The sequence below is a fragment of the Eremomyces bilateralis genome (genome assembly GCF_010015585.1).
Source record: "Eremomyces bilateralis CBS 781.70 unplaced genomic scaffold P152scaffold_29, whole genome shotgun sequence".
Classification (NCBI taxonomy): Eukaryota; Fungi; Ascomycota; class Dothideomycetes; order Eremomycetales; family Eremomycetaceae; genus Eremomyces; species Eremomyces bilateralis.
In genome coordinates, this window is record NW_022985095.1 from 194,065 (window position 1) to 220,871 (window position 26,807).

The following is a 26,807-nucleotide window of genomic DNA, read 5'->3' on the forward strand; positions in this document are numbered from 1 at the left end:
GTTATATCCATTGATGATCCTTTCAGTACAGCCGATTCGGTCTCCAAAACCCAGCAAGGTCGGATTCCTCCATGATTCCATCACCTTGGAATTCTGGGTCTGGGACTAGAGCGTCGTCCAATTGCACGAAATCCGAACCTGACGCCCCGTGATCAAAGTCAGGATACCAACTTCCATGCGGCTCCCCTTCTGTCTGTAGTAGATTGTCTTCGTCGTCGATATCCAGCGGTTCCGCCTCAGCCCTGTCATGCATCGGATCCTCACGCAAGCCTTGCGGTGCGTCATAGAGGTCGATCGGATTGCTCCATATATAGCCTCCCGCGTGCGAGGCGACTGAGCGGGTCCGAACGAAGTCCGGGAAGGCCTGCGGAATGGGTTGCGCTCGGTCATCAGCAACATGTGTATTCTCCAGTTGAAATCCTTCAGTAAACTGCTCTAGGCCAATGCCCTCCTCGGGCAAATGCTGATCGATGACCGTTGCCTCCCTCTCGTGGAGATTCCGAGAAACGGCAGCATCGCAATGTGCGAGGATGTAATTCAGAGATCCAGCAGACCCTAGCCCAAGTCCATCTCCGGCATATCTTAGGTTGTTCAGTCCTAGATGGTCAAACTGATTGGTTGGACTTGAAGTCGACTCCGGGACAAATACCCGATAATTGGCAGGAGACTGGTGAGCCGGCACCGGGCTGAAAGGGGGGTTTTCCAGAATATGACTGGGGTGAGTAGATGCACAGGTCTTCAGAGCTCGAATCCTATGAGGATGATGTTGAGGAGCTATTTCGTAGGCCGTAGACTCAGCTCTTGAGGGAGCTCCTTCGTCGACTCCTTGAGGGGTTACTCGAGTAACTCGATCGCGTACGCAAGTTTGCGTTGGCCTCTGGAGGTCTTCTGCATGAGGATATAAAGTTGATCCTGATTGACAACGCTGCGCAGTGGAATCTCCATGCACTGGACTAGGCGAGAATTCCCTCGCATCGTGACCTGTAGCTTCGAAGCGTTGCAATGGCGAGCTTGGCCACGTGTACGCCTTTGCAGTCGGAGTTCTCTCATCCCCCGCCGTCTGAATGTATACCAACGGAGAATGCTCGACCAATGGAGTCCCCGAGCCGATACCTGACGTCGAAGGGCCACTTCTATGAGTCTTTCCCTTCAATCCGCCATTCCTATTCCTTTCGGGGGTTCGTTGAGAGTTGGCGTCAATCTCCCCAGGTGGTTTCCGACGAGTATCGAAATAAGCTGATATCGTCTGCTCATGTTTGTTGTGCTTCGTCTTCAAAGACTTTTTAGCTGACTTATGCGCTGGTTCACTGCCGCTCTTGGATCGGAGGAAAGACATATCCGCAAAGGCAAGGTCAGGGACTGCATGTCGGTCAGATGTGCAAGATGAAGAAATGTGGTGGATTCGTACGTGCTTGCCCTCGCCCACCACTTGCTGCCTGGCCTTTGTTGAGGATGCCTAGGCTTTCATGTGGCTTCAGCTTGGAGGTATTAGCAGATGCCGGCAGGAAAAGTATATAAGAATATGATACAATTGTCCCTTACGGTCAAACGCTCCGAAGCAACATTCTCGGCTTGGAATGCGCGTAAATTTGCCAGATCCCTGTTGCGCTTTGCCTTTGACTTGTCGTTCGGTCCGCTCCTCCTTTCCTTCCTGTGGTCCTTCTTCCTCTTTTTCCGGGTACCGCACTGTGGCGAGTAGAGATCGGCGCGAGGTTTATGTCTTGGTCTACGCTCATACTGTACTTCAGGAGACACGACTTCGGCTTTCGTGTAACGGCCGTCAACTCCACCGGAAGCCGTCCCATGAACTGAAGAATGGTTCGGACCGGGCCGGTTGCCGCGGGTGTGTTTACGCGGAGGATAGTTAGAGTCCAATATGGAGCTGTCAGATCGGATGCCTTTGCGTTGGACCAATTTTGCATGCTCTACAGGCACTGGTGGGGACTCGGACAGACAGGACGAGTTATTGAGCGCGGGAGCAGAGCCGGGAGAAGGCCTGGGGACACGGATAGAAGCCGATGCATCTTGTAGCCATTCCTTGATGTCCATCATGGGACCGGACAGGTGGTCACAAACAATTATGTCGAAGCGCCCCTAGCGACTGGGACGCCAGTTGGAAACCCTGATGCTCTGGCTGAAGACAAATGCCGTGTTACCGCAAACGCGGACTGTGGCTTGACGTCGGCAGTTCAACGACGCAATGGCCAGACTTCAAGCCAACTTATGGAACATGGCAAGCAAAGAAGGACGCCGCCACTATGTGAGAATGGCGCGGTTAGATGATGGTTCGGTGATCCACGCGCAGGTTGTATCACGGCGGCCGTTCCTTGTATGCGGCGACTCCAGTAATCGGACCGAAGCATCCAATTGACGAGTGAAACACAGTAGAGCAACGTGTAGGAGATGAGAGAAAAGAGCTGAATGCTAGCATGCAGACTCAAGGGTTTGATACAGTGGGGGAGATGCGGATGGCGGCAGTGAGTAAGGAGGACTGGATCCGTGCGACGATGACGAGATAGCCGAAAAGAGTAATTACAGGTATTTGTAGTAAGCAGAGCACAGCAGGCCATAGTACAACAGGCAGTCGCACAGTCAGGCAGTCACAATGTCAGATGGGAAAGAACGACCAGGACGATGATTGCTCCCGGCCTCATTTGTCGACCACCTACGAAGTGTTGACATCCCGATCCCGATCTGTGTGGGGGATTCGCATTACCATGGATGACAGGATGACCTAGACACCTTGTTGAGACGTCGACCTCTCCATCCAAGCCAGAGGACAGCCAGAGCATCCTAGTCCTGTAATAACCGCATGAAATTAATCGCGACTTCGGTCGTTGAATGTGGAATATATGATGAGAAACGATGGCATTGCGCCCACGCCTGCTGGTCGCTGACGAACGGTGAGGGAAAAGAACCGCAGCGGTCTGGTGGGATTGATATGCACGTGAGCGAGACCAGCTTTTCATCTTTCGCGGTTCCCGTCAATGCCCTAGATACGTGAGCTCGGTGGTCGAGGAATTTTGGATGGGGAGCTTCATGCAGGCGGGTCTTGACTAATGCACTGCATCCTGTGCTTCGCTGGTGGTTGACTTCGCTTGCAGCTCGACGGGAGTCTCCATGCCACCTAGCATAGGGTATAGGTAGCTGTATACTTGATGCAATCTCCATTTGCATCCAATTCAGGGTAAATGGGGGCCCACCTGCTCCGAATGTCAGCGGTTTTTCCATCGATTTGACCAAAGGGTCGATGGAGTGAACTCCAGAAATGGCCAGATTGGCCAGTCAGTGGATACGTCCCAGTACGAGTGATGTTATTCAATCCGGTCCATCTGACGGATCTGACCTCACAGCCTACCACTGCCCGGAGATGCCCCTCCATTTCCGCTACCAAGTCTTTGGGCATCATCTTCGACTGGGATATGGACGGCTTTATGTTGGTGCATTGGGCTCACGGCCTGCAGGCCGCAGGTCAAGGTCAAGGTCCAGGTCAACAAGACAACAGGTCAGTGGTCAAGGTGCCAAACCGACCAGGTCAAGGCTGCGGAGAGAGTCGGAGCCTCTCCGCGCACCGTCCACAGTGCAGAACATTCCAAGTCCATTCAGGTGCCACACTGCCACTTACTATGTACTGCTGCAGCGTGCATCAGCATGGAGGGGCAAATCGCAAACTGTCAAGACACATCGCATACTGCAGGCATAGTTTTCAGGAGCGTTTCCCTGGCCTGGACCAAAATACCGTAGCGATGCCAGTCCCCACCCCTAATTGGCGCTGTATAAGGCGGACACCGTGAAGGGTGCTATTGCTTGCACCCCGTCCGCATGATCTACGAGACACGGGAACAGGAGGGCAATCGCCTCTTTAGGACGGACGACGCTCGACTGAAAGTCCAGTCCGACTGCGCAAAAGGGAGCTCACCAATCGTGGGCCGACGCGTTCAGAAATGGCCGTAGCCAGATAGAATAAAGAAGGCCTCTGACTGGGCCATGCTGCCCATCCTGCAGCACCGCGCAGTGCAATATCCTCATGCCGGACCAACCGTATCCCAGAGATATCACACAAAACCGTCCGTCATGAAGCGCTAGAGCGAACCCTCCGACGAGCACTTTGGGGCGTTGAAATGTCACTGATCTGTTCATCCTGCTGCCGTCGCTCCATGTCGATTTTCCTACCTGCAAGTGACCAGACGGCCCGTGTTCCAGTGTTCAGCGTTCCAGCGTTCCAGCGCTCATGGCTGATGCCCACGACTCCATAAACCCCCAGCTTATCCCATTCCATTTCCATCCCACTACTACCGCCTGTTCTCCCATTAACGACCATCTCCCGCAGTTTGGAATCCCGATTCTGGCCTAGTCCATCCGCTTGCAAGCGTCTTGGATCTTTGGAGGGGTTTGACTGGTGCGGTTCTTTGCTCAGTTCGCTGCTCCGTTCGCATTTCTGCCCCGCGCTGATGAGATCGGGTGGTTGCACATCCACACGCGCTCTCTCCAATCTTGACTCTTGAGGTTCTTGATTTTTCCCGACCGACTAAGTGCGGATCGAACTGCTTTTCGGCTTCTGTTTGGTAGCGTTTCAGTGCTGGGACGGATCTGGACACGGGTGCTATCCTTGCAAGGCGATATCCGGTTGGCGATTGATACCGCTTAACACAAGCTTGTGTTGTTGCATGATTCTCGCTCGCGAGGCTTGCCATCGTTCACTCGAGCGCCGCTGAAAGCTGTGCTGAAAGCTTTCGGATTCACTTCTCCCCAACAGTCCATTTTCCTGGCACTTCCACACACGACTTCTTTCGAAAAACTTCATCACTTTTCGCACCAAGTGACTTCATCGTGGGGTTTCTGCAATTGCGCATCATCCGACCGGCGTGGACTCTTCCGTAAGAATGTCCAAGTTATTTATTGGGTGAGATAATGAACCACTTCGTGGCCTGGAAATCAGGATGAGATCTGACGCGAGCGACTGCAGTGGCCTTGCGTGGCACACCGACGACACCACCCTGCGAGCCAAGTTCGAGGAGTTTGGCCATGTTGAAGAAGCCGTGAGTGCGATCCCGATGCAAAGTATTCCGTTGACCCGCATCGTCTGACTTGCGCGCTGGACAGATCGTCGTGAAAGATCGCGACACGGGACGAAGCCGTGGGTTTGGGTTCGTCCGTTTCGCCGCCGAACCGGAGGCGGAGGCGGCGATCCAAGCGATGAACAATGTCGAGTGAGTTGTCCAGTGCGATTCAGACTCTCCCGAACATCCGTACTCGATAGATAGGTTTGCGATCATCTCCGGTTGGCGCCCATCGCGCTTCTCCGTGTGTTTTCTTTGGTTTTCGCTTCATGGTCTTCCCGTGTGCCTGCAAACTGGCGGTTGAGTTAATGGAACGATTTAGATTCGATGGACGGATGATTCGAGTCGACAAGGCGTCCGACAAGTCTTCGAACCGGTCGGGAGGCGGTGGATATGGAGGTCGCGGTGGGTATCAGGCCGGTGGAATGGGAGATGGCAACTACGGCATGAATCAGGCTTATGGAGGTGCGTTCGACCTTTCTGCGATTTTCCGCGACATTTTCTTTGATCTTTCATTGCTCTTCGTCACTCTCACTAACTCCCACCCTCCCAGGCGGCATGGGAATGGGGTATATGGGCCAGAATCCCGGTTAGTCACGCGTAGCGAGTTCCTCTTCTGTGTATATCTGGAATCGCACTTACCCTTTGGTACAGGATACGGTCGTGGTGGAGGTCAGTGGGTCCAAGCTCCACATGGCCAACCACCGGCGCCTGCCATGAATCCCTACAACGCGGCTCCCTACTCGCAACCTCAAGCGCCGCAACAACAGCCATATCCTCCGCAACAGCACCCCTCGCAATCGGCCCAGCAGTATGATCCGAACCAGGGCACCGGGAATCCGCAGCCCCAGTGGTAGATGGCTTGACGGCTTGATGTCTTGATAGCTTGGTTGGGCTTCGAGGATTTCAGTTGGCAGAGCGCCAGACGATGCGGCACTCCGCTTGCACCAGACGGACATCTCTCCTTCGGCGGTCATTCATCAGGCATGTCTGAACCGACTTCGACTTCACTATCGCATTCACGCGAGAAACGGCCGCATTTCTTATATTCGCTTCAACGGAACCTGTTCCCCTTATTTTCACTTCCCCCAGCATTTTTTAATCCCCCGCTTTCCCTCCAATCCCCCCGATCGGATTTTGTTGCCCGTTCTTCGTCATGCCTGCTCGGCTCGCACTCCTCATCAGGGATAGATACCATCAGGACTCGGCGTCGGATTCAGTCTGCAAGCCTCACTGTGATGTAGCGTATTCGATGGGACAAAACCATGGGCATTTGCTTTTTTCATCAGTGTCGCAACAATGAAGTTTCAGTTCCCCTCCACTCTCAACCGTGCTATGAAAGTTTTGTATTTCACCTTTGCATGGCCGGCTCTACTTTAGTCAACCAGCTGATCCCATTATATCGCTTCCATGCACCAACCGCTCTTCTCGAATGGCGAATCAAACGGGACGCTGACGTGGCTTGCTGTGACGTGTACCTGCAAGTCGACGGCACTTGATGTCAGTCAATGGATGTCGCTCTGGACACTGAAATCCCGCCCATCCCACACTACATAGTAGGTATTGGATATGATGGCGGACTACTACGTGGTTGGCTATTGTTGGCGAACCGTGCCACCGAGGAACGCCCATGTCTGTGCACCAGAGCATCGAGCCAGATATCAAGTTTTTAATACTCTATTGATTCAGTGATAGACATGGTGCCTATCTGCGAATCTCGAATTGACAAACGCCGGAGATATCTTTTGAAGGGTTTCTTAACGTGCATGCCTTTGGTATTCCCCCTGTCGGCTCGCACAACCTCTGGATTAAGCTGCGGTTGCCAATATATGATGTGGATTTGATTGCCCGGATATCTTTATCCTCCACTCCAGTGTCGAAGCCATGACTCGTTCCCTACGTCTTAAGACATCATAAGATATTGCTATTTGTTTTGTATACCTACCTAGCACTACCAATTTCAGTACTTGTCCCCAGATGAGGCCAGTGGACGTACCACCCAATTCGACGGTCACTACTTGACTTCATTTACGAAACATTACCCGGATTTCATTGTTGACAGTTGAAATATCGTATGCCTGGCCCATGATGGTGGAAGGTTTATGGGAATGATTTGAAATTGTATGATACCAAGACGTATATTCGTATCCAGCACCAGCCTTTTATTTGAAGGACCATTCACACACCGAGACCCACTGAATATGTTTGTTAGAATTGATAATAACTACCTATAGGACGCCGAGCCACTAGCAGTGTGGGCCGCGTCTTAAATCAATTACGAGTAACGTTCTCTATAATCTGAACAAAGGGGACGATTTCATTTGTAATAGCAGGTGGGAAGACTCGCAAGTGCGGTAAACACTGAGATATGAGGAGTGGCCGAGCCTGTAACTCGAAGCGTGGACTCGCGCTTTAGATGGATAACAGCGACATCATAAAAACTGGATGGGAGATGGAGAAGAAGATCCATAGTGATATAGGATTGTATCTGCTTAAGCAGTGCCAAAAACCCCATTCTCACCTACAGTACTATATACACATTGCAACAGAAACCGATGAAAGTCATGGATGGGTATCACAAACAGAACAACATGCAGCCCCTCAAAGGTCCCTCTCCCTGAAAACCGAAACTGCACGCTAGTGATGACCAAAGGGAATCAAGTCAACGCGATGACCTAAACCGTCACAATGGAATCACATGGTGAACGATATCCATGAATCCTCCATACTAAAACAGGGACGCTGCTAATTTCATTCTTGTTCCTCCACGAAAAGTCTCCGAGTCGGAGCGTCACAGGCAGATCCCCGCCAACTCCCTCATTCGAATGACGTCCTTTGACCTTTCGGAATCCCACGTGGGGATGAGGTGAAGGATAGTGTCGTCGACGCAACGGCTCGTGCACCCAGTCCTCTCGTACTCGAAGACGCCGCCATACCGTCGATCGGCGTTCGCGAGATATATTTTATCTCCGCCCTCGGAGAAATCGAACCCGGCGATCGCCCCGAACATGTCCTGCACGTGCACGTGTTCGGAATCGTAGGTCGACGCGTCCACGAGCTGGAGGACGTCATCTTGCTCCGCGATCGCGAGGATGCGGGAACCGCCGCCTAGGGGTGAAAAGCGCAGGGAGCGCGGGTAGGTGAGTTTGGAGTCCACCACACCCACCGTCTGCGTCCACATTCGGACATCGCGGATGACGACGCGGAGGTCGTCGCCTCCGGTTGCTACGTGGAGGCCATCAGGTGACCAAGCACATGCGAAGGCAAATGCATTGGAGTGGACGCCAGTGACTCGGGTGATCGGTGCTCCAGAGACTGCTTCTGTAAACACTATCTCGTTAAAATCGCCTACAACTGCTCGCATGCGGCCATCAGGGGACGTGGCAGAGCAGTTGACCGGCCCATTATACGTGCTCTTGTGCGTGAATATATTTCGTTCGCAATCGAGGATTCGGATATACTGATCGTTCGACGAGAAAACGGCAATTGGGTTTCCGGAAATTCGGTCCTTGCTAACCTCGACGTGGTTTATACTACCGGATTCTCGGGGCGATGTAACTGTCCCCCTAATTGGATTACTGCCGAGCGATGAATGAAGATACTTCATGGCGTAACCGCCCTGCAATTCGCCGGCAACCACAAGGCCTTGGTTCGCAGCCAGGGAGACTATACTGTGCTGATGTCTGGTGGACGGCTCGCTGTGTGTGTTGAGGACCGTTCGAACGGATCCATCCGAAGGATTAAAGCGTTGAACAAGATGGTCACTGGCGAAATAAACGTTGCCCAAGGAAGTGGTCGCTAATAAATTCCGTAATTGGAAATGCAATACTTTTGGTCGCGTGGATTCTTCCGATATTGGCTGAAATGATCGGAATCCAAAAGGGGCGTGATCTTGCTTGAAGTGATCGCGGTTCTGCTGGGCGGTTAGCTCTGTTTAATTGGCGATCAGTATTGATGCCCAGGCTGACATACTGTTGATACACAACCCATTGGAGTTATGTGACGGTAAAAAATGGAGCGGGCACCTCTCGCAGCGTCCCTGGTTGTCATTGCGTCCTGCCAAGTGATCCCTTGCTGGTCCGATATGACTGAGGATTTAACTGAGTTGTACACCCTTTTCGAGCCAACTGAGGTATTAATTGGTGAGCCATCGTGCGGGAGGCTAACGTATGGCCATCCTCTTGCTCCGCGTCCTGATTCGCCTTGCCAGACGCCGAGGAAATCGTGGAAGTCCCCGATCGCATCGGGATCGGCGACGGTGATGTCTGACGCGGTAGGAGCAAGGAAGCTGTCCGCCATGGGATGATGAATCAGAGGGACCACCATTGAGGAAGTGGTTTGTTGTGGTTCAGAATGATTGGAAGGCGGTCGTCCAGCATCGGGGGACGATAGTGTAGGAGAATTCGGTGATGTCAGTGATTCCACTGACGAAGGATGTGCCTGGTGAAAACTAGGTGTGGGATTGTACGGAGAAGGAGGGGGAGAGTGTAGGATTGAATGAGGATGGGAATTAGGAAAATTCGTAGGCGGAATAGCAGAAGAAGGACAGTATGAGGTATCTTGATGGTGATGAATCTTGATGTGTCCGTGGTGTTCAAGGGCGGTACTCCTCCGACGGATCCTTTTCCGAGATGCAGACAGCTGAGCGGGAGGAAGTGAGCGGGAGGAATTGGAGGAATAGGAGAACCGAGAGGATGGAGAACGCTCAGAAGATCGAGAAGGTTCAGAGTGTGGAGAGTAATATCGTAAATCCGTGACTCCTCGTTCTTCAGTTCTGAGGCGGAGTAGATAGGAGGCGGATCGAGATCGTCGAGACATCTGGAATGATGACCCTTCTCCTTCATTATCCCTCGCTGTGAACAACTCCTCCTCATTTTCTGTTTGCTCTCCGGATTGCTTGCTGGCCTGCTCTTCATTGATGTAAGAGGAGCTCATGGCGTTCTCCCAATGTTTCTCCCAAGTCCTCTCCCATGTGAGCGCCATATGCGTGGTTGCCCCGTGCCACGTTTTCGTATCAGAACAAGTTCGTCCATCGGGATCCGTACACTCCATACAACCACTCCCCATACAGGTACTGTTAACGTCCATACCTGTATCCATCCCTCCATCCTCAGTCAATTCATCCACTGGAAAAGTGCTTGCTCTTGCTGGAGACCATGAAACCTCAGAGACGGCGTCGTCCACCTCAGCTATACCATCACTGTCCGCATCTCCATGAAACTGAAGCTCGTTCTGAGAAGAACTCAACCATGGCCTCTGGCGCATATTATGGGGGAGAGCCACGAATCCGGCCATCTCAGTCCCTAGAACCATCGCTCCACGGTACGACGGCCGACTTGACCCCACGTCCGGAAAATGGTCGGTATAGTTACTCATGCCTGGAAGTTCGTCGAGGATGCCTCTCCGCTCGAGGGTAAGTCAACGGCACGCCTAGCAGCGTGGAACGGTCGACGGACATTGAGCGAAAAAGAGGTAAGGCGATGACAAAGACCAAACAATTTCAGTCCGACGAACGGGCGGACGTGTTGAAATAAGAAGAGAGCACAGGAAACCGAAACGGTACGGCCGATGCTGGACCCCGACCTTCCGCTGGCCCAGGATGCGATGCGGAATTGCAAGGTCGGGTACCAGCGCGTTGGAATGCCTCCCGAGCAGGATCCCAAATGTTCTCTTGTTGCGGGTTCTTCTGGATCCAGGGCCCTTCCCTCACCTTGGGATTACGGACGAGCACAACGACCAAGGAAAAAGCAAGCGGAAACAGAGGCAGGGGAAATGGGAGGACGAACGAGAACAGAGGCGGCGAACAACCGTCGATTAACGACGGAACCGTGCTCCCTTGTGTGACAATTCCTCACGGAAACGTGGAAGCCGGTCCAAGCGGAGGGGAATTGTGTAGCAGCGGCACGATGCCGCAACGGCATCGCCAGAGGAAGTAAAATAGGCGATGGAAACCCAGCGCAAGCGACGACAACCCACCCACTTCAACCGTTCAACGCCAGCACGCACGACGAAAACGGACACACTCCCCGGACTCTCAAGGAGATTTCAACCGAGTTGCAAGGGGGGAAGGCGCAAAATAGGGCCACGACCAGTGAGTGATGGAAAGAATTGGTTCAGTGGCCAACGCCGGACGAGGGGTCGATGCAGGATGCAGTGTCAAACCGCATGACAGGCAGGGAATTCGCTCCCCCAAGTATCGAAGGCACAAACTTTAGAACTCGGCGCACTTCCCTCGACGACACGCCGCTGCGAGTGCCCTAAGATATGCCAGGTTTCTGAGGATACAATGCCGCAGGGAGAATATGCCAGCGGCATTCCATGGTGGAGAGCGAGGACGAAGAAAAATGAGCGGACGGACGAAGGGAGCGAGCATCTTCACGGGAGGTCCTTGATTTGGACAAGCGCCATTCCAGGTAGAGATTGGATATAAATGCGACAATCGATTGGCGGCCGGGCCTTGTCAATATTCAATGTGGACAAATGAGCGGCGATATTAACTATACGATCCTCTTCACAAGGTGAGAAAGCGGTCCGAGGAATCCACGACGTTGACGTCCGAAAGATTCGAGCCTCGCCGAGACTTTGAAATCATTAAAAGTCCGAATCCGTCGCATGTTCTATATCATCGTATTGCCATAATCGTTATTGTTATTATCTTCACAATTGTCACGGCAACAAACAACTTCGTCCCTGATTGACTCACCAAGGTGTTTTGAGACCTGAGACATACATGCCGTGCACATTCACTGCACACAGTCAACGCAGCGACTGGGGACACGAGAGACCATGGCAGACAGGGACTCCAGTCGCTCACCCGCAGCATCTCCAACTGACCTTGAAATGCCACCAGGACCTTGTGTGATACCGTCGTGTGTTTTGTGAGGATGGTTATCGACTTGTGAACGTTCTCTCAACAGAAGCCGTGGGCGTCAAGGACGAAGAGCCACAAATGGGATGTATGTATGAGCGGGCCTGTCATGGCGAAGCTGAGAGGGACGAGGATGTTGGACCGTCGTCCCCCACCAACGCCGAGAATTCCCCCTCTCAGCCCGTCACCACAAACAACAAACCGAGATGCATCGCTCTCAATCCTACCTGCTACCTAACAGCCGGTTCTCGTTTGGCATGATAATGGCATGACCCCTCGCGGTGTCGTGTAACGACGACAACTCACACAATTCGCCACGGACTGCCTGCGCGGCGCGGCGCAGGCGGTGGTGCATGCAACTTGTCTCCTTCGGGCGACGAGATACGACCGAAGCTGGTGACGATATCGCACGACCGATGCACGATGTGGACTGCGACGACGGATCAAGACGGGAATGGCAGGTAACGGATGCCGGTTTTAAACACTACGTAGGTACATGGAGGCGAGGTATCTATTTACGGGGACCCCGGCGTCGGGGGCCCGTCGAGGATTGGTGGCTGTACTACAGATGAAGAAAAGGTGGTGCAAAAAACCCACGTGGTTGGAAAACAGCGCGCCGGCCCCCTCCAAATCGAGACGAAAAAGCAGGCGGAATGGAACGAAAGGGAAGATGAGGAAAATCCGCGCTGAACGCCACTCATGCAACACAAACAGGAAGTACCGGTGGTAGCACAACAATGAACGCGAATGAAGCAGCCCCGCTTTCTCCTATTATTCTCTTTTCCCCAATCGAGGGCCGTCCCCTGGTGAAGCGAAAAGAGGCCACGCGAGACGGGGGCTCCAACCAACCATGCAACCTTAATCGTAATATTCATATGCGCCTTGATGTTGCTGCTGATGGTGCTGTTGCTGCATCGGCCACGTTCCAGCGCCGGTGGTCGTGGCGGATTGCTGCGACCACGCCGACGCCTGGCCTTTGAGCCGGCGTTCCTGCTCAAAGTCGCCCCATCGCTTCATTGTGATCTTGCTGCTGTCGAACTCGCCCTCGTATTCGATGCCGGCCTTCTTGGTCTTCTCGCCGGCCGTCTTCCGCGTCTCGCCCCAGCTGAAGTCGTCGAATTTCCAGTAGGCGTACGTTGGGAGCACGAAGTTCCAGATAGGGAGGGAGATCAGGTAAGCAAGCATGTAGAGGACGTACGAAACGCGGCTCGCGGTCAACACGATCAAAAAGCCCGGAAGACCCAGGATGAGCGCGAGTAGGATGAGGGGGATTAAGGGGGCTTCGGTGTGGGTAATGCCGGCCTTGATCGTGATTGCAACTAGTCGCTTCGTCAGCAGCGTTCGGTCAAACATCATTGGATTACCGAACAGGGGACTTACTTAGATAGATGGTGAAGGAGATGGCGGCGGGTAGCACCAAGGTCCCGACCAATTCGATGAACACGACGAACTGCATGCTGAAACAGAAGGTTCCACAAAGATCCCGCACCAAAACCAGCTCCATCAAGTTGTGCACCGTGCTGTTGATCCATCGTCGACGTTGCGAGAGCAGCACCTTGAACTGCTCGGGGACCGTGGTCTTGCAGACCGCCTGAGGGATGAATACCTGCTTTCGCTTGGGGAACGTCTTCAGCATCAGGGTCGAGAGGTATCGGTCCTCGCCGAGCAGCAACAGATTCTTCTTGTGGAGGGTGTCGACGACGTTTTCGGAGTAGTGCTCGACGACGTCCGGGTTGGCTAGGATGGGCACCCAGTAGTTCTGACCGCCTTTCGGGGCTTTGATTCGATACATGCAGAAGCAGCCGGGAAGACAGGTGACGCCGCCGAACACGGACTCGAACGACTTGGACAAGTGATGGGAGATGAAGTACCTAGATCACCGATTAGCGCGAAGGCATCATGCGTGGATAATTGGAACTTACTCGAAGACCTGGATGATGGTCACCCATGTATCTCGCTTGTTGGCAATCTTCGTCTCGCCGCAAAGGCCCATAATATGAGGATCCTTCACCATGGCGGAGATCATGTGCGTCAGACTGTCCGGGAACACGGTGGTATCGGCGTCGACCATGAGCACCACTTCATAGAAGTCCGGGGAAATGCCCGTGATCTTCCAGATGCCGTTAAAGATCTCGAACTCCAGCTCCGTCATCCGCTCGTCGAACATGACCTTCTGCAGGAAGCTCATCAGGATGATCTGGCTGTCGCGCTTGCCTCGGTTGCCCGGTTTGGAATTCGTGGCCTCGTCTTCGGTGCCGGTTTTTACGACCACCAGCATGGGAACGCGTTGTTGCTTCTCCGTCGGGACGCGAGAGTCTTGGCCGTAGTTATAGAAGCCGGAGTAGATTTTGGCCATGCTGTGGCGCTTGGTGCCGCTAGCAACAGCCACATACGAATAGGGGAGCACTTCTTCCCGGGGAATGGTGTTATCCTTCATCATGTCCAGGATGATGTCAGGGGTGGTCTGGGACTCTCCATGACCCTTGATCAGACCGTCGCAGACCACGAAGATCAATTTGTGACTATTCGGATAGTCCGTGGTGGCGACGGAGTCGAGAGTCGTCCGAATGCTATCAGCTCCCTCGGAGTAGGCAGTGACCAGGCAGATCGCGTGAGCAAGAGGATATCCGAACGGTTGCCATTCCGCGGGGGGTTGAGGAACTACGGCTTCGTGAATAAAACCGGCCGGGCCAGGGCCTTCGGACTCGCCAATGATGCTGTTGTATTTGCCGTCGCCCGTGCCCGACCAAAGAAGGCTCGCCCGGCTCTCCTGGGACATAGGCTTGGACTGAGAGTCGTAATACGCCGTCGGCAGCGTCCCTTGACTTTGGTTGCCCTGTCTGTACATGCTCCCTCTTGCGCCGGAGCCTTGTGTTTGACTGGTCATAGTGGTTGGAGGGGCTTTGGTTTTGGCAAGGGAACGCTCGATGGCATAGGGGCTCGTGAAACGCGACGTCGTGGGGAATAAGGTGCTGCCGCGCTTGCTGGTTCGGTCGAGAGCCGCCTCAGGGCGGGGGGGAGCACGATATATATCCTCGCTCCAGTCCTCGATCTGCTGCTTACGCTTCTTGGAATCCGACCCCAGAGACGTCTTCTTTGCGCTATACTTGTGGCATATGAACCATTGGAAGGCCATCGCAAGCACGAACTTCGCACCCACGATAGAAAGGATGAAGACAAGCAAAACATAGAGCACGACTTTGGAAGCAATGCACCCGACGGTCTCCGAAGCGACTGTCCCTACCTTGACGATTTGCGTCAAGCATCGAGCGACGTGCTTGTCGCGCTTGGTCATGAACGCTCGAGTGACATCGACGCCACGAACGCTGGGGTTCGTTCGAAGCGCATCGAACTCTGGGGGGATATTGACCGCGGTTCGGTTGAACCAGTTAATAAGGTTCAAGTCCAAGACATCTCCGCTCCACACCATCAGATTCCGGCTGCTGTTCTTGATATCGGACCACTCGAAGTAGACGTCTCCAAAGGCATTCAGGGAGTAGAAGGCATCCCGTGCCGCATTTGAAGTATGGCACGAGTAGCCGTTGTAGTATGGAACGGTGATGTTCGGCTCGCTCGAACCATCTTGATTGAAGGTCCGACAAGGGAAATACCAGCCCATATTTTGTCCGTCTGTAGGGACTCCGGAGTTTGGTTTCGGGGTGATGAGACCCTTGCATGCGCCATTGACGTTCTGAAAGAGAAAACTGCCGTCCTTCCCGCCGTGCTTCTCGGGGAGATCGAAGAGAACGTTGGCATTATCCGGGACACCTCTAGCTAGCTGATGGTGAGACCGGGATAGGTCGTACGCTTGACCATGTAGGATCATGAAGCCCGCGTCGACTTTGTTGATTTTCATCCGATTACTGGCAGTTGGCGGGCACACCGTCTGTGTGAAGCCGAAGGTGAGGAAACCCACTGCAGCGCAGATGCTAAGGATGATGCTGATCAGTCCGATCTTCTCGCGCCACGCTCTCTGCTGGGCCCGCGCCGGCATCCCGAAACATTTCAGCACCGCATCTGGAGCCCAGAATGTGATGATCCCGCAGTAGATGTTCCACAAACTCGGAGGACGAAGGATCTCCTTCTGGCGATCTTTCTCCGCGCGCGACTCTTTCTTCGTCATCTTTCGCTTGAGTCGCTTCGAGCCCTGTTGTCGTCCGTCGAGGGGAACACTATCGTACTTCTCGTTCATGTCATTCTCGCCATAGCCCGGGCGTCCCGTGGTCCCAGGTTCCGGTCGGTTGAGGCTTTTCATATCGGTACTGTCGGAGCTGACCGTTCCCGCCTCCACGTGATCTTCGAAGATCGGATCATTGCCCGTCGTCGAAGGATAAATGGCCATATTCTGGGCATGTTTACGGTAATGGTAGTTGGGATGGTCACGGTCGATGCGGTTCCGTTCGGGTCGGATCAGGCTCCGTTTCCGCGAGAAGTCTTGCCCGCGATTCTGGGCCGTCATCATGGGATCTTGATCGCCTAATGGCGTCCCCGGCGATGGGTAAGGTTGCGAGTATTGAGGATAGTTAGCGCCGCGGGTGGGTGAAGTGGGTGTGTCTGCGTTGGCGGGATTGCGCGATTCCAAATCCGAAGGTCGGCGACGGCGTGATGGAGACTCTCGATAGGTGTTTTCCCGGCCAGCAGAGGCCGCGTGGTGATGAGGAGTCGCCATTGTGAACTGCGCGGGTGGAAATGTTGGGTTAGTTACATGCCAGATCTCATGATAAATTTGCATAAATCCACCGCGGTCGCACTTACTGGACACCACTTTCAAAGAAAGCTATATGTCTGCGCTCAACGAGGATGTCGTATTCACCGCGACATGGAAGCGTCCAATGCCAGGATGAATGTCCGGTTGTCGACTTTGGTAGTTATGAGGTTCCAGTACCAAAGGGAGAGTTCCAGCGCCGAGGACACTGCCGCAATCACTCCCGCCCCAAAGGTGCAATGAACCAGGCCTCTGGGAAGATGGTAGGATGGAAGATGAGATCAAACGATAGTGTTTCACACTTGATGGAGATTCCACGCGCGACACCGTATGCACCAGGGGTAGTCGGACAGTATGATTGTTGATGACGAGCGGACACCTGCAGGAAGTTGAGTGGTGGAAAGGGGCCAACGAATGAATCGAGCCGTGAAACAATAGGGCAGCGAGTGGATGAAGAGGTGAATGGGCAAACGATGAAAACACCAGAGTTCGAGCGAGAGTGGGATCGTTGCCAAGGGAGCCGTGAGGACGTTACAAGTAGGAAGTTGGGGTTGGAGATGGATGGTGGATGGTTGCTGGCAACCAGCAGAGGACGACAATTTACACGAGGAGAGGAGGTCGTGGACTCAGTTGACTTGAGGACCACAAACAAAGCGGGAGAAAATAGAAAGCCACAGAGCGCACGCCGACTACAGAGAGGGACTCAGGGACAGGGAGGTGGTTCGTCAAAACTCTGGGTGGGCGATCCGTGCAGAACTGCTGCGAGTGCAGAGAGCACACTTGGGGTTTTACTCCATCGTCCATCGTCCACGGTCCAAGTTAGCAACTATCGGGGGGGCGATCTCCCAAAATATCTCCAAAAAAGACTTTATCCCTAATCCAGGGGTGAATTAACACGCCATTGTTCATTATTACGGCATAGGTTGCCTGGGGGAGAATTAAGTAACCGAGTACTATACAGGCCAGGAATGGACATTACCATACCGGTGTGTAGGTAAATACCCGAAGCTCCTGGAGGGATAGTCCCAAAGGCCACCGTCCGGATTTAGTACAGAGAATACGGGGCAATGCCTCTGCTAAATCCAGGTACTGGGAATATTAATCAATAAATACGAAAAAGACCTGGCCACCCTTGCTGTAGTCTCCCTGCCGATGTCTAGATCACTGTAGCGCTTGTTCCCGCTGCGTTGCCGAAGGAACCACCCGATCCCAACTTTTTTCTCAGCGGACTCTTCGCCAATGTTCCAGCAGAGCCGCAAATGCGAGAACCTACCCAGCCAGGAACAAGACAGAAGTGGTAATTAGATATTAATACCAGTGTGGAGCCTGGACCTTTGCCACAGGCCGCGAGTCCGATGGAGATCATCAAATACTGCACGGCATCCTTTCGCTGGCATCGCGACCGTCGAACATGCCATATTGCTGTGCCTTGTTCCACCGTTCACGAAATCCCCGGCGTGTGTGGGCACCCAAAGTTAATGGTACACGCTCGTCGCTCTCTAGACTATTAACCAATCTGTCCTTCCCACTCGAACCTTTGGTTGAGGACAGTGGATAGCTGACAGACGAACCGTCAGATGCCGACACCACCGTCGAAACCACGAATTCTGCGCTGACTGCGCCTCCTCGGACTGCATTTGCGGCCCAATCGCGCACAACCAGGAGGATCAGAGGATGGGCATACGTAAACCGGTACACAGCAGTACGGATTACGGCACATAGAATTCCAGAAAGTATACATGGAGTGGCAATAAGTCCGGGAGACGGGAACTGATCCTGGCGCCAAATATATCCCCAATGGCTCTCCTCTTCCGGTCAATCCTCAGACCCCAGTACAGGTATGGTAAGCCTCGTTGGCATTTGTAGACGGTTCTTCTGGAATTTTTCCGAATCCGTTCATCAGTTGGGCAGTCGGAATGCCTAAGTAAGCGTTATCCATTATTTTCGTCATCGGATTTGTGCACCGTGCCCGCAGCTTGATCATAGGTAAGACAGGATGACAGGACTCCATATCTGATATCGGAGTCAATAGTTACACCTCCCCGACTGAGGAGCGAAGTGAATCCGCAGTCAGCAAGTCTTTGGTTCGGTTGAGTACAGCGCCTTGTGCGTCGGCGCCACCTTCACTGCTCTCTTAATCCTTGTCAGCTCCTCCGCCGAGTGTACGTATTCCGTTCATAGTTCATACATTCCTCAGCTCTGCTTATCCTAATACGCAAATTGCGAGGCCACCCAGAAAATCCCAGGGCCATTTGTCGTGGAACTCGAGACTCGAGGTTTGATGCCGATCTGCCTTGTTCGTAAAGTAGTAAATGATGGTAGGCTGCATATGCATTTCCAATTTATATTCCTGTATCCAGCTAAATATGGCGATCGAAACTTGGCTTGACTAGCCGACTTCGAGGGAGGCCCGATATTTCAGACTGCTCTCCTGCTGGCTTCGACATAATTGATAATGCCGGCATAGACCTGACGTAATACCACCGGACGATCAAACCACGGGTCGACGGTAAAATACCCGATTCATCACAAAGGTAACGTCCCGATCGGTTTCAAGACTCGTTTGCTCCACCACTTGTGGGCGATCGCAAGCCCAAAGTTACCACTTCTGGTACCCCGATGCTTGGCGAGCCCCTGAGATTTCAGACAGCGATTCGATTCAATAACTCGGTGGTCACTGGCCAGGGCTCGGCGGCTCCATCCAGATTCGAAACGTCGGACGAGGCGACAGTTCAGGGCCCAGGGGGAGGAAGAATTACGATTATTATTAAATATATTACGGAAGGGATCCCTCTGTATGAAGGTAGTTCTGCGCTTCTGGAGTTCTGGAGATCTACTCAACCGCTCCGCCAAAGCGACCCATAGCCCCATTGAATATTCCGTCGTGAATCGAGTGATGGTCTCGGAATGCCCAGCTTCGCTGGGAGATTTGCATCGACAGCATGATGTGATGTGATCAACTGATCAGCGACAGCCGACAATGCCTTGGAATGCGGAGTTGCGAGACCATGTCGTGCTCAGTTAGGACTCAGTTATCCAAAGAATCGGAGTATTAAAGGTACCCAGGATTCAGGAGGCATTATTAATAAATGTTGAGCATTTACCCCTTTTCAGGACTTCGGCGGGAATTCAACAAAGGCGAGTCTTTCGCCTTCGAGGTGTACCTGACTTGAATCTGTCCGTATGCTGAATGGGTTCGCGGTCCGATAGATGGCCGGGAAGTGAGCGCCACATGCACACACCCTTTTAAGGAACTCCTGTTAGTACTAATTACTACCAAGAGGTGAAGATGAATACAGAAGGAAAATTGAACCAAGTCTCGAATCTGTCAATGGCTTCCGGTCGTCCAGCTACCAGGGTGCTTCGCATGAACTCGCTATTAGCCGGCTTCACAAGAACAATACTAACCTGCCGATACCATGCACTACATGCAGCAGTTCCGGTGAGCCCTTTTAATAATCCCACTCTCTAATGTTCCTTCAGAGTATAATGATGTGATGACCTACCAGTATTGTCGCATTGACGTGCTCTCTTAACCAGTACGGCTGTATGGTGCGAGAGGAGGGGGGCAAAAACCGGGGAGGGGTAGCCTCTAGTGCACCGAGGAGCAAGCGAGGGCCTACTGTAGCTAGGGACTTAGGGAGTAGGGCTGGTCCGGGGTGCCCCGTATAGGCGGTCTACGACGGCCTGGACGACCTGCGCCCTGCCTGAGCAGCGAGCACCCCCAAGGCCCCAACTGAACCAATCCAGCAAATTCTCTCCACCTTGTCCCGCTCCGCTACGTTTTATTACTCCGCGGCTTGCGCTCACAATAACGGAATGATACAGGTTACAAATTAGCAGACCTTCCAGTTCCACCATCGTGAACAATACCTCCCGGTCATTAATAATACCTGTGCCTCCCGTACCAACCACGGAATCACGCGCAAAATACCCACCACTGTAAGGCGCCTTCCTCTCCTTGGACACCACTGCAGTTCCTCTGAATCTCTCTGCCTCCCCCCTCCACTTCACTCCAGCACTTCACTCCAGCACTTCACTCCAGCACTTCCAATATCTCTGCCTATCCTATATCGATACATTATCTCATAACCTGCTGAATCTATACGGTATGTAAGGATGCTCCCGTGCCCATTATCAATGTTGTTGCCTGGTCTACTCATCCAACTGCTTCGTACTGTGCTTAATATCAATGATCTGCATGTCCGGCTGACTTTACCGCGACAAAGATCCTTGACCTTGCATTGAAACTGCAAACTGTGCCTTGGATGTTCCATCCCTTTACAACTTTACACAGATTCGAGAGCGGAGAGGAACGGCCGCCGCAATTGTTCGAATTCGAGTCCAGCCCTGCTGTCGGATCGATCCCGTTGGTTTTGACGGCCCACCACGAAGGACTGCCTCACCGTTCCATCCACTATCAAAGCGCGCCCCTTTGCCTCTAATATACTCGTTCGCTAGCCGGATGTTGGTGTAACCCAGCGCGAAACCCCTTCACGGACACGCACAGACGGCGGGTCATACCGTCGACGCAATTCTGCCATCATGGACGGCGTGCAAACCATGGCACCCGCCACGGATAAACCCTCGTCACCGAACGGGCGGCCGCAATCATGGCGATCGGATGGCTCAAGGGGGTCGTCAAGCGAACATGCCGCTGGACTCCTCCCTAGGCGCGTCCCTTCGAGGAAACCGGTCCCTCCTCCAAAAGACCCCGAGTTTCCCTCTCCGACGTCGAATTCGGTCGAACGTCCCCCTCGATATGCGAGCCTCCCCCAGTATAACGATCCCGTCGCTTCCTCGGTCGAGCGGCCGCCAATTCCCACGGCGGCCGCTCCGGTAATACCGACGCTGGACCCTCCACATGAGGAGCAAACCTTTGTACACTCGAGAGGCGATTCTACGTTAGAAGCAGCTTCGGGAGGGGAATCGGGGCGCACAACCCCCGTGACGCAGAACTTGGCGATTGGAAAAGGCGTGGTCCGACACGTTCCAAATAACGTGGTTGCTGCTCAACAGGCCGTGCTCTCAGTAGAAGTCCGTCCGAACTCGTTCGCGGAGCCTGCGTTCGGGGAACCTTCGTTCGCGGAGCCTTCGTTCCCTGAACCTTCGTTCGCCTTGAACGGCGATATTCGCGATGTTCACGAGGGACAACTTGAGGATGACATGGAACGCCTACGGCTCGAACAACGGTCCGAATCGTATCCGCAGCTACAATACCATCACCATGCTCTTGACGGTCCGCCAAACCGAGCCGATCCGTATACCATGCAATCCACACGGTCTGCATCGCCTGCCTCCACCTCAAACAGCGGCGGTCGGTCCTCTTTCACGGAGTTACAAGTTCCGCGAACAACCCTCGCTCGCCCTAACTCCGCCCATACACTTGGTGCGGATCTCGATCCTCGAGGTCGCAAACACTCTTCTCATCTGTCCGTTGGCGGGTCTCCATCGCCACGAGGTTTCGCTCGAAACGCCTCGGCCACACGCCTCTCAACCGATGCTCGACCGGTTTCGTATATCGATCAGCTCAGCTACATGCCACCGGCTCCGAATCTAGACAACTCGTTCCTAAGAGCGGCTGTCGGATCCAATGCGTCGCTCCTCGACTCCAAACGGACCCTCGAGATGTACCGCGCGAATGTCAAGAAGACCAACGATCCGAAGGTCCAGCATGAATTCGCCAAGATGCTGGTGCAGATGGCAAAAGACCAGCTTCGACATATCCCGCCGACGGATGCCGAACGTCGTGCTAGACAAGACCTGTTGAAGGAAGCCAAGGAGATCCTGACTCGGGCTGCCAGTCGAGGACACGATGAATCGCAATACTACCTCGGGGATGGATTTTTTACTGGTCTCTTCAACAAGGACAAAGAGGATTGGACCAAGGCGTACGAGCTCTTCCAGTCGGCTACAAAACAGGGCCACAAGGAAGCCGCCTTTCGCGCGGCGCTTTGCACTGAGTTCGGATGGGGCACGTCGATCGACTATGCCAAGGCTCGCGAGTTCTTCCGGGCATCTGCCTCATGGGGCCATCCTGGCGCCGCCACCCGCTTCGGCAAGGCCTGCATTACGGGCGATCTCGGTCTGATCGGGCGGCAGTTCCAGCGCGAAGGGATTCGGTGGCTCGGTATCGCCGCGCGGAAGGCAGACGAGCAGTACAACGCCGGACCGTATGAGCTCGGCCTGCTCCACGAGGTCGGGTACGGAGACGCGTTCTACGACGAGGAGTACGCCGCACAACTCTACACGGAGTCGGCGAAGTTCGGGCACCCGGAGGCGAACCTTCGCATGGGGAGGGCGTATGAGCTGGGCCAACTCAATTGCCCGAAGGACGCGGCGTTGAGTATCCATTACTACAACGGCGCGGCGCAAGCCGGCAACGCGGAGGGTATGATGGGGCTGGTTGCTTGGTATCTGGTTGGCGCTCCGCCGACGCTAGAGGCGAACGACATGGAGGCGTACGAGTGGGCCAAGAGGGCTGCGGAGCGAGGTGAGTGCTGGGTTCCGACCCCATCGGTCGGAGATCCCGGGTTGTTGACATGCGCGTAGGATTCGCCAAAGCGCAGTACCTCGTCGGCTACTTCCTTGAACGCGGCATCGGGTGCCGCAGCGACCCCCTCGAAGCCAACGTGTGGTACGTCAAGGCGGCAGACCAGGGTCAGGAGCAGGCCATTGAGCGGCTGAAGTTGATTCGCGAGGCGGCGGCCGGCGGCGCCCACGGGCTGCCGGAGACGGAGAAAAAGAAGGGTTTGTTGAGGAAATTGGGGATCAATTGAGCCGAAAGAGAGGGAATCTTTGTGATGTGATGTATCATGCTAACGGTTGGATGCGAGATAGGTTTGGGAGAGTACCTGCGTTCCTTCAGTGCCGAGGACGCAGACAAAAGGGGCGCGGCGAGCGGCGGCGATTGGAGCGATGCAATTTTCCTTGGATCGCATGACGGGTGCTAATGGTTGTTTGAAATAGCTGGAGAGTTGAAGGTTTTTATGATCTGCGTCGCATTAGGGTTGGAGTACAACGGGCATATCGAGACGAGGTCGTGTCTCTCACCGGCCAGCGTTTTGCGGTTTGAGCACTTCGGCTGCTACAGGGGCGGTTGCTACGCTTTGGTTCTTTCTCTTTCTAGCACATCCGTTGGCAATATAATGAGTTTTAGAGTTGCGAGGGTGCGAGAGTTGGGAATCTCACGTCGCCATCAAAATCGAGTCCTTGTTGAAGCCCCTGCTGCGTTGTCGTCTGTTCTCCGTTTATTCGTCAACGTTGCTCAGCAAATGGTACATCGCAACTTCGGCCAACACGGCATGTTCATGCATACTTATAAGGAGAGTCTGTTCCTGGTCTTCGCGTGATTTCATTGCTAGGCGGTCAAGGCACCATGGACTTCCACATCCCCACAGCTCCGTCCCCGTTTCCATCCCGTAACCGTACACTGATTTGTCCACCTTGCCGTCCACCTGTTGCATCTTCATTTTGCTCCCAATCACCTTCGGGATTTTTCCAGTCCACCATCACGCTTTGCAGACCCCTTCGGGTACTCCAAATCCCTTTTCCCCGCATCAGCCGTGGCACAAACGGCATCGACTAACCGGCCCGGCCTCGTCTTTTTGATGAACGCGGCCACCATGTGCAGGCCATTCGTGATTCTGCCCACCCCTTCGATGTTAGTAATCAGACATTCTTCGCGCAGTCAGGGAGAGCATAGAATGTATAGGTATTCTCACCACTTGTCCAGATATCTTCGTCCTCCGCCCAGCGAGTCTCAACCCAGTTTGCGTCCGGGTGCACTCCTCAACTCTAGCAGCATGCCCCCTTGGTCGCGTCACAGCCCCACCGGCCACGATACCATTATGCGCCGCAACAAGACGCCAGGGCATACAGTCGTGCCTTGAGCCTTCGTACGGCCCTGCACGAACTTCTTGACGGCATCAGTCGGCACGTCTCTGGGTCCGGCCCAGGAACCGGGGGGATATCCAGCTTTCCCGGTCCGCATTCTTCTGAGGTGAGGCGAGGCGTGACGCCAAGTGCTGCACCGGCGGCCAATTCGCTCGGCCCGTAGGACTCGAAGATGTACAGGAACTGCACGGTAGGCCTACGATCGATGATCAGCTGGGGAGGCTGACGATGATGAGATAACGAAGCAAGCCGAAGAGCTATAGGGGAAAGCGTCGAGGGATTGAGCGGTCCCGGAGCGCAGGACGCCGACGCGAAGCGAGCTTCCCGTTTTTGCCATTATCAACGCTCTTGGTTGAATTGAATTGAATTGATAATGGTGGCTTGATTTACGATTTCTGCTATTCGATAGCCAATGTTCGTCATTCAATATGTCCCTTTTATAGGCAAGAGAAATTATCAGAGGTCCCAATTCTTCGGCCTGCGAATCCATCAGCATCTCTATTATTAATAATTTGGGTTGAAGCTTAGCATTCTCCGTTGCGGTATTATATTCATCACAATCTACCGGTATGCATATTCCGGTCTATTTCATTCTATTGGAAGACGATATAATGTGCTCGTCATTCAGCTCACTACGAATTGAGTTTTCCAGCACGCTTTTCTACGGCCTCCCGTAAGACATTAATTACCCCTGCCATGTCATCCGTTCCGAAGATCGCACTTCCAGCGACGATGACATTGGCACCCGCGTCGGCCGCTTGATCGATCGTCGTCGGACCCAGTCCGCCATCGACTTCAATCCACAGATCCGGATACTTTTCTCGCAGCGCCGTCACCTTGGGCAATTGCTCCGCCATAAACTTCTGTCCGCCGAAACCGGGTTCTACGGTCATGACGAGGACCATCTTGTGCGATATTAGCATTTCGACATGAAGAAGGGGGCTGTAATGCACTAGTTAGGACGAGATGACACTCACGTCTGGTCTGTCGCTCGGATCTTCGGCCTGGAGAATTTCCCAAAGGACGTCAACGCTTGTCCCGGGCTTTATAGCAATTCCAGCCAGCATTCCTTCACCGTGAATTGTGCGGATCATGTCCAGCGGGTTTGTCTTCTCATTGCTGTCCCCGTGTGGGGTGGTTGCAGCCGTGCTGCCAACTGCGGCTTCGTAGTGGAAGCAATATAGATCACAGCCGGACTGGCGAAAGGTTGATATCCAGCGTTTAGGCTAATATGGTGTTAACCATGCATCGAACAAAACACGTGGGACGAGAACTGGACTGAGGAATAACTATGTGACTTTGACCGTTATGGGCTGAAAGGAACGAGCGACTCTGAAACGACTTTCCACTGGGGTGTGGTATCCACCAATTTGAGAGGCCGTGATGTGAACACGCCTATCCCCATGGCTTGTATGCTGACGTAGAATGGATTCGAAGTCCAGGCGAACTCACCTCAGCGATCATCATATGGCAATCAAAGACGCCACGCCCCTTCCGATCACTCGTCTTCGGCTTCTCCTCGCACTCCACGCTCTTACGGATCGCGGCGACGACCGGTGGCCCAAATGTGATATTGGGGACGAAGTGGCCATCCATGATATCAACGTGCAGCCAGTCAGCGCCGGCGGCTATGACACGCTGGCAATCATGGCCGAGTTTGGAGAAGTCGGCGGAGAGGATGGACGGTGCGATGATGGCGGGCGGCGCCATGGTCAGGAGATGGCTTGGGGTGAGAATATCTCCAGGGTATTAACAATGCCTCATATACCTTGTGTAAGGCTGTAAGCACGAGAGAAGACGAGACCTGCGAAGGCGTTCTTGGTGCACCTCACAACCCAGGACTCGTTGCGGTGATGGAGGTTGAGAGTGGTTCGACGCTTGTCCGAATTCGGTGCTGGTGATCCCAATTAACAAAGTACAAGGCAATTGAGCGCTAATATCTGGCCGATTATCGTTTTCTGGACGTATTACGGTACCTGTAGATACTAGATATGAGGTGTGATAGTCCAACACGTCCTGCACATCTCACGGACCGCGGACATTGTGGAAGTTCGTCCAAGTGGCCACAATATCGACCGGCTAATGGAGCTACGTCATTGGCGAGTCGTACCACAGTACCACTGCCCTGCTCATGCACCAGCCACACTTAGTCAACACCGTGCCACAGTTGGAGCGCTCCCTCTCGAACCGGAAAGGAAGGCAGCAGCAGAGCCCTCACAAGTCACACAAGTCACAACTCACAATGGAACACGCTCCTCCCAACTCTCACTCACTTGTT

General features: G+C 53.7%; 7 protein-coding genes across 7 annotated transcripts; 2 read left to right on the top strand and 5 right to left on the bottom strand.

The window, feature by feature from the left end:
- Window position 1: 1 nt before the first annotated feature.
- On the bottom strand, window positions 2-2,422 carry P152DRAFT_178744 (uncharacterized protein). The gene is made up of 3 exons (XM_033674159.1): window positions 1,543-2,422; window positions 1,409-1,478; window positions 2-1,359 (listed from the first exon to the last, which is right to left on the bottom strand). The coding sequence occupies exons 1-3, from the start codon at window positions 2,050-2,052 to the stop codon at window positions 23-25; spliced, it is 1,917 nt and encodes a 638-aa protein (XP_033530605.1). The 5' UTR covers window positions 2,053-2,422; the 3' UTR covers window positions 2-22.
- P152DRAFT_178750 (uncharacterized protein) lies at window positions 2,057-2,682 on the bottom strand. The gene has a single exon (XM_033674160.1). It carries the CDS (start codon window positions 2,568-2,570, stop codon window positions 2,190-2,192), a length of 381 nt encoding a protein of 126 aa, XP_033530606.1. The 5' UTR covers window positions 2,571-2,682; the 3' UTR covers window positions 2,057-2,189.
- A 2,285-nt stretch (window positions 2,683-4,967) lies between these two features.
- Window positions 4,968-5,437, top strand: P152DRAFT_373313 (RNA-binding domain-containing protein; the record flags this gene model as incomplete). Its single annotated transcript, XM_033675554.1, has 3 exons — window positions 4,968-5,039; window positions 5,104-5,210; window positions 5,383-5,437. Coding segments are annotated over 3 exons (234 nt in total), but the record flags the coding sequence as incomplete, so codon positions are not given.
- Window positions 5,438-7,851: 2,414 nt separating this feature from the next.
- P152DRAFT_452463 (WD40 repeat-like protein) lies at window positions 7,852-10,436 on the bottom strand (the record flags this gene model as incomplete). The annotated part of the gene is made up of 2 exons (XM_033678295.1): window positions 7,852-8,973; window positions 9,033-10,436. 2 exons carry the CDS (start codon window positions 10,434-10,436, stop codon window positions 7,852-7,854), a joined length of 2,526 nt encoding a protein of 841 aa, XP_033530608.1.
- Window positions 10,437-12,786: 2,350 nt separating this feature from the next.
- Window positions 12,787-16,597, bottom strand: P152DRAFT_404352 (chitin synthase 4; the record flags this gene model as incomplete). The annotated part of the gene is made up of 3 exons (XM_033676757.1): window positions 12,787-13,247; window positions 13,309-13,799; window positions 13,851-16,597. 3 exons carry the CDS (start codon window positions 16,595-16,597, stop codon window positions 12,787-12,789), a joined length of 3,699 nt encoding a protein of 1,232 aa, XP_033530609.1.
- Window positions 16,598-21,826: 5,229 nt separating this feature from the next.
- On the top strand, window positions 21,827-23,391 carry P152DRAFT_367037 (HCP-like protein; the record flags this gene model as incomplete). The annotated part of the gene is made up of 2 exons (XM_033675439.1): window positions 21,827-23,126; window positions 23,186-23,391. Coding segments are annotated over 2 exons (1,506 nt in total), but the record flags the coding sequence as incomplete, so codon positions are not given.
- Window positions 23,392-25,046: 1,655 nt separating this feature from the next.
- On the bottom strand, window positions 25,047-26,576 carry P152DRAFT_462034 (phosphate 3 epimerase-like protein). Its single transcript, XM_033680256.1, has 3 exons — window positions 25,982-26,576; window positions 25,507-25,755; window positions 25,047-25,434 (listed from the first exon to the last, which is right to left on the bottom strand). The coding sequence occupies exons 1-3, from the start codon at window positions 26,237-26,239 to the stop codon at window positions 25,162-25,164; spliced, it is 780 nt and encodes a 259-aa protein (XP_033530611.1). The 5' UTR covers window positions 26,240-26,576; the 3' UTR covers window positions 25,047-25,161.
- Window positions 26,577-26,807: the final 231 nt, after the last annotated feature.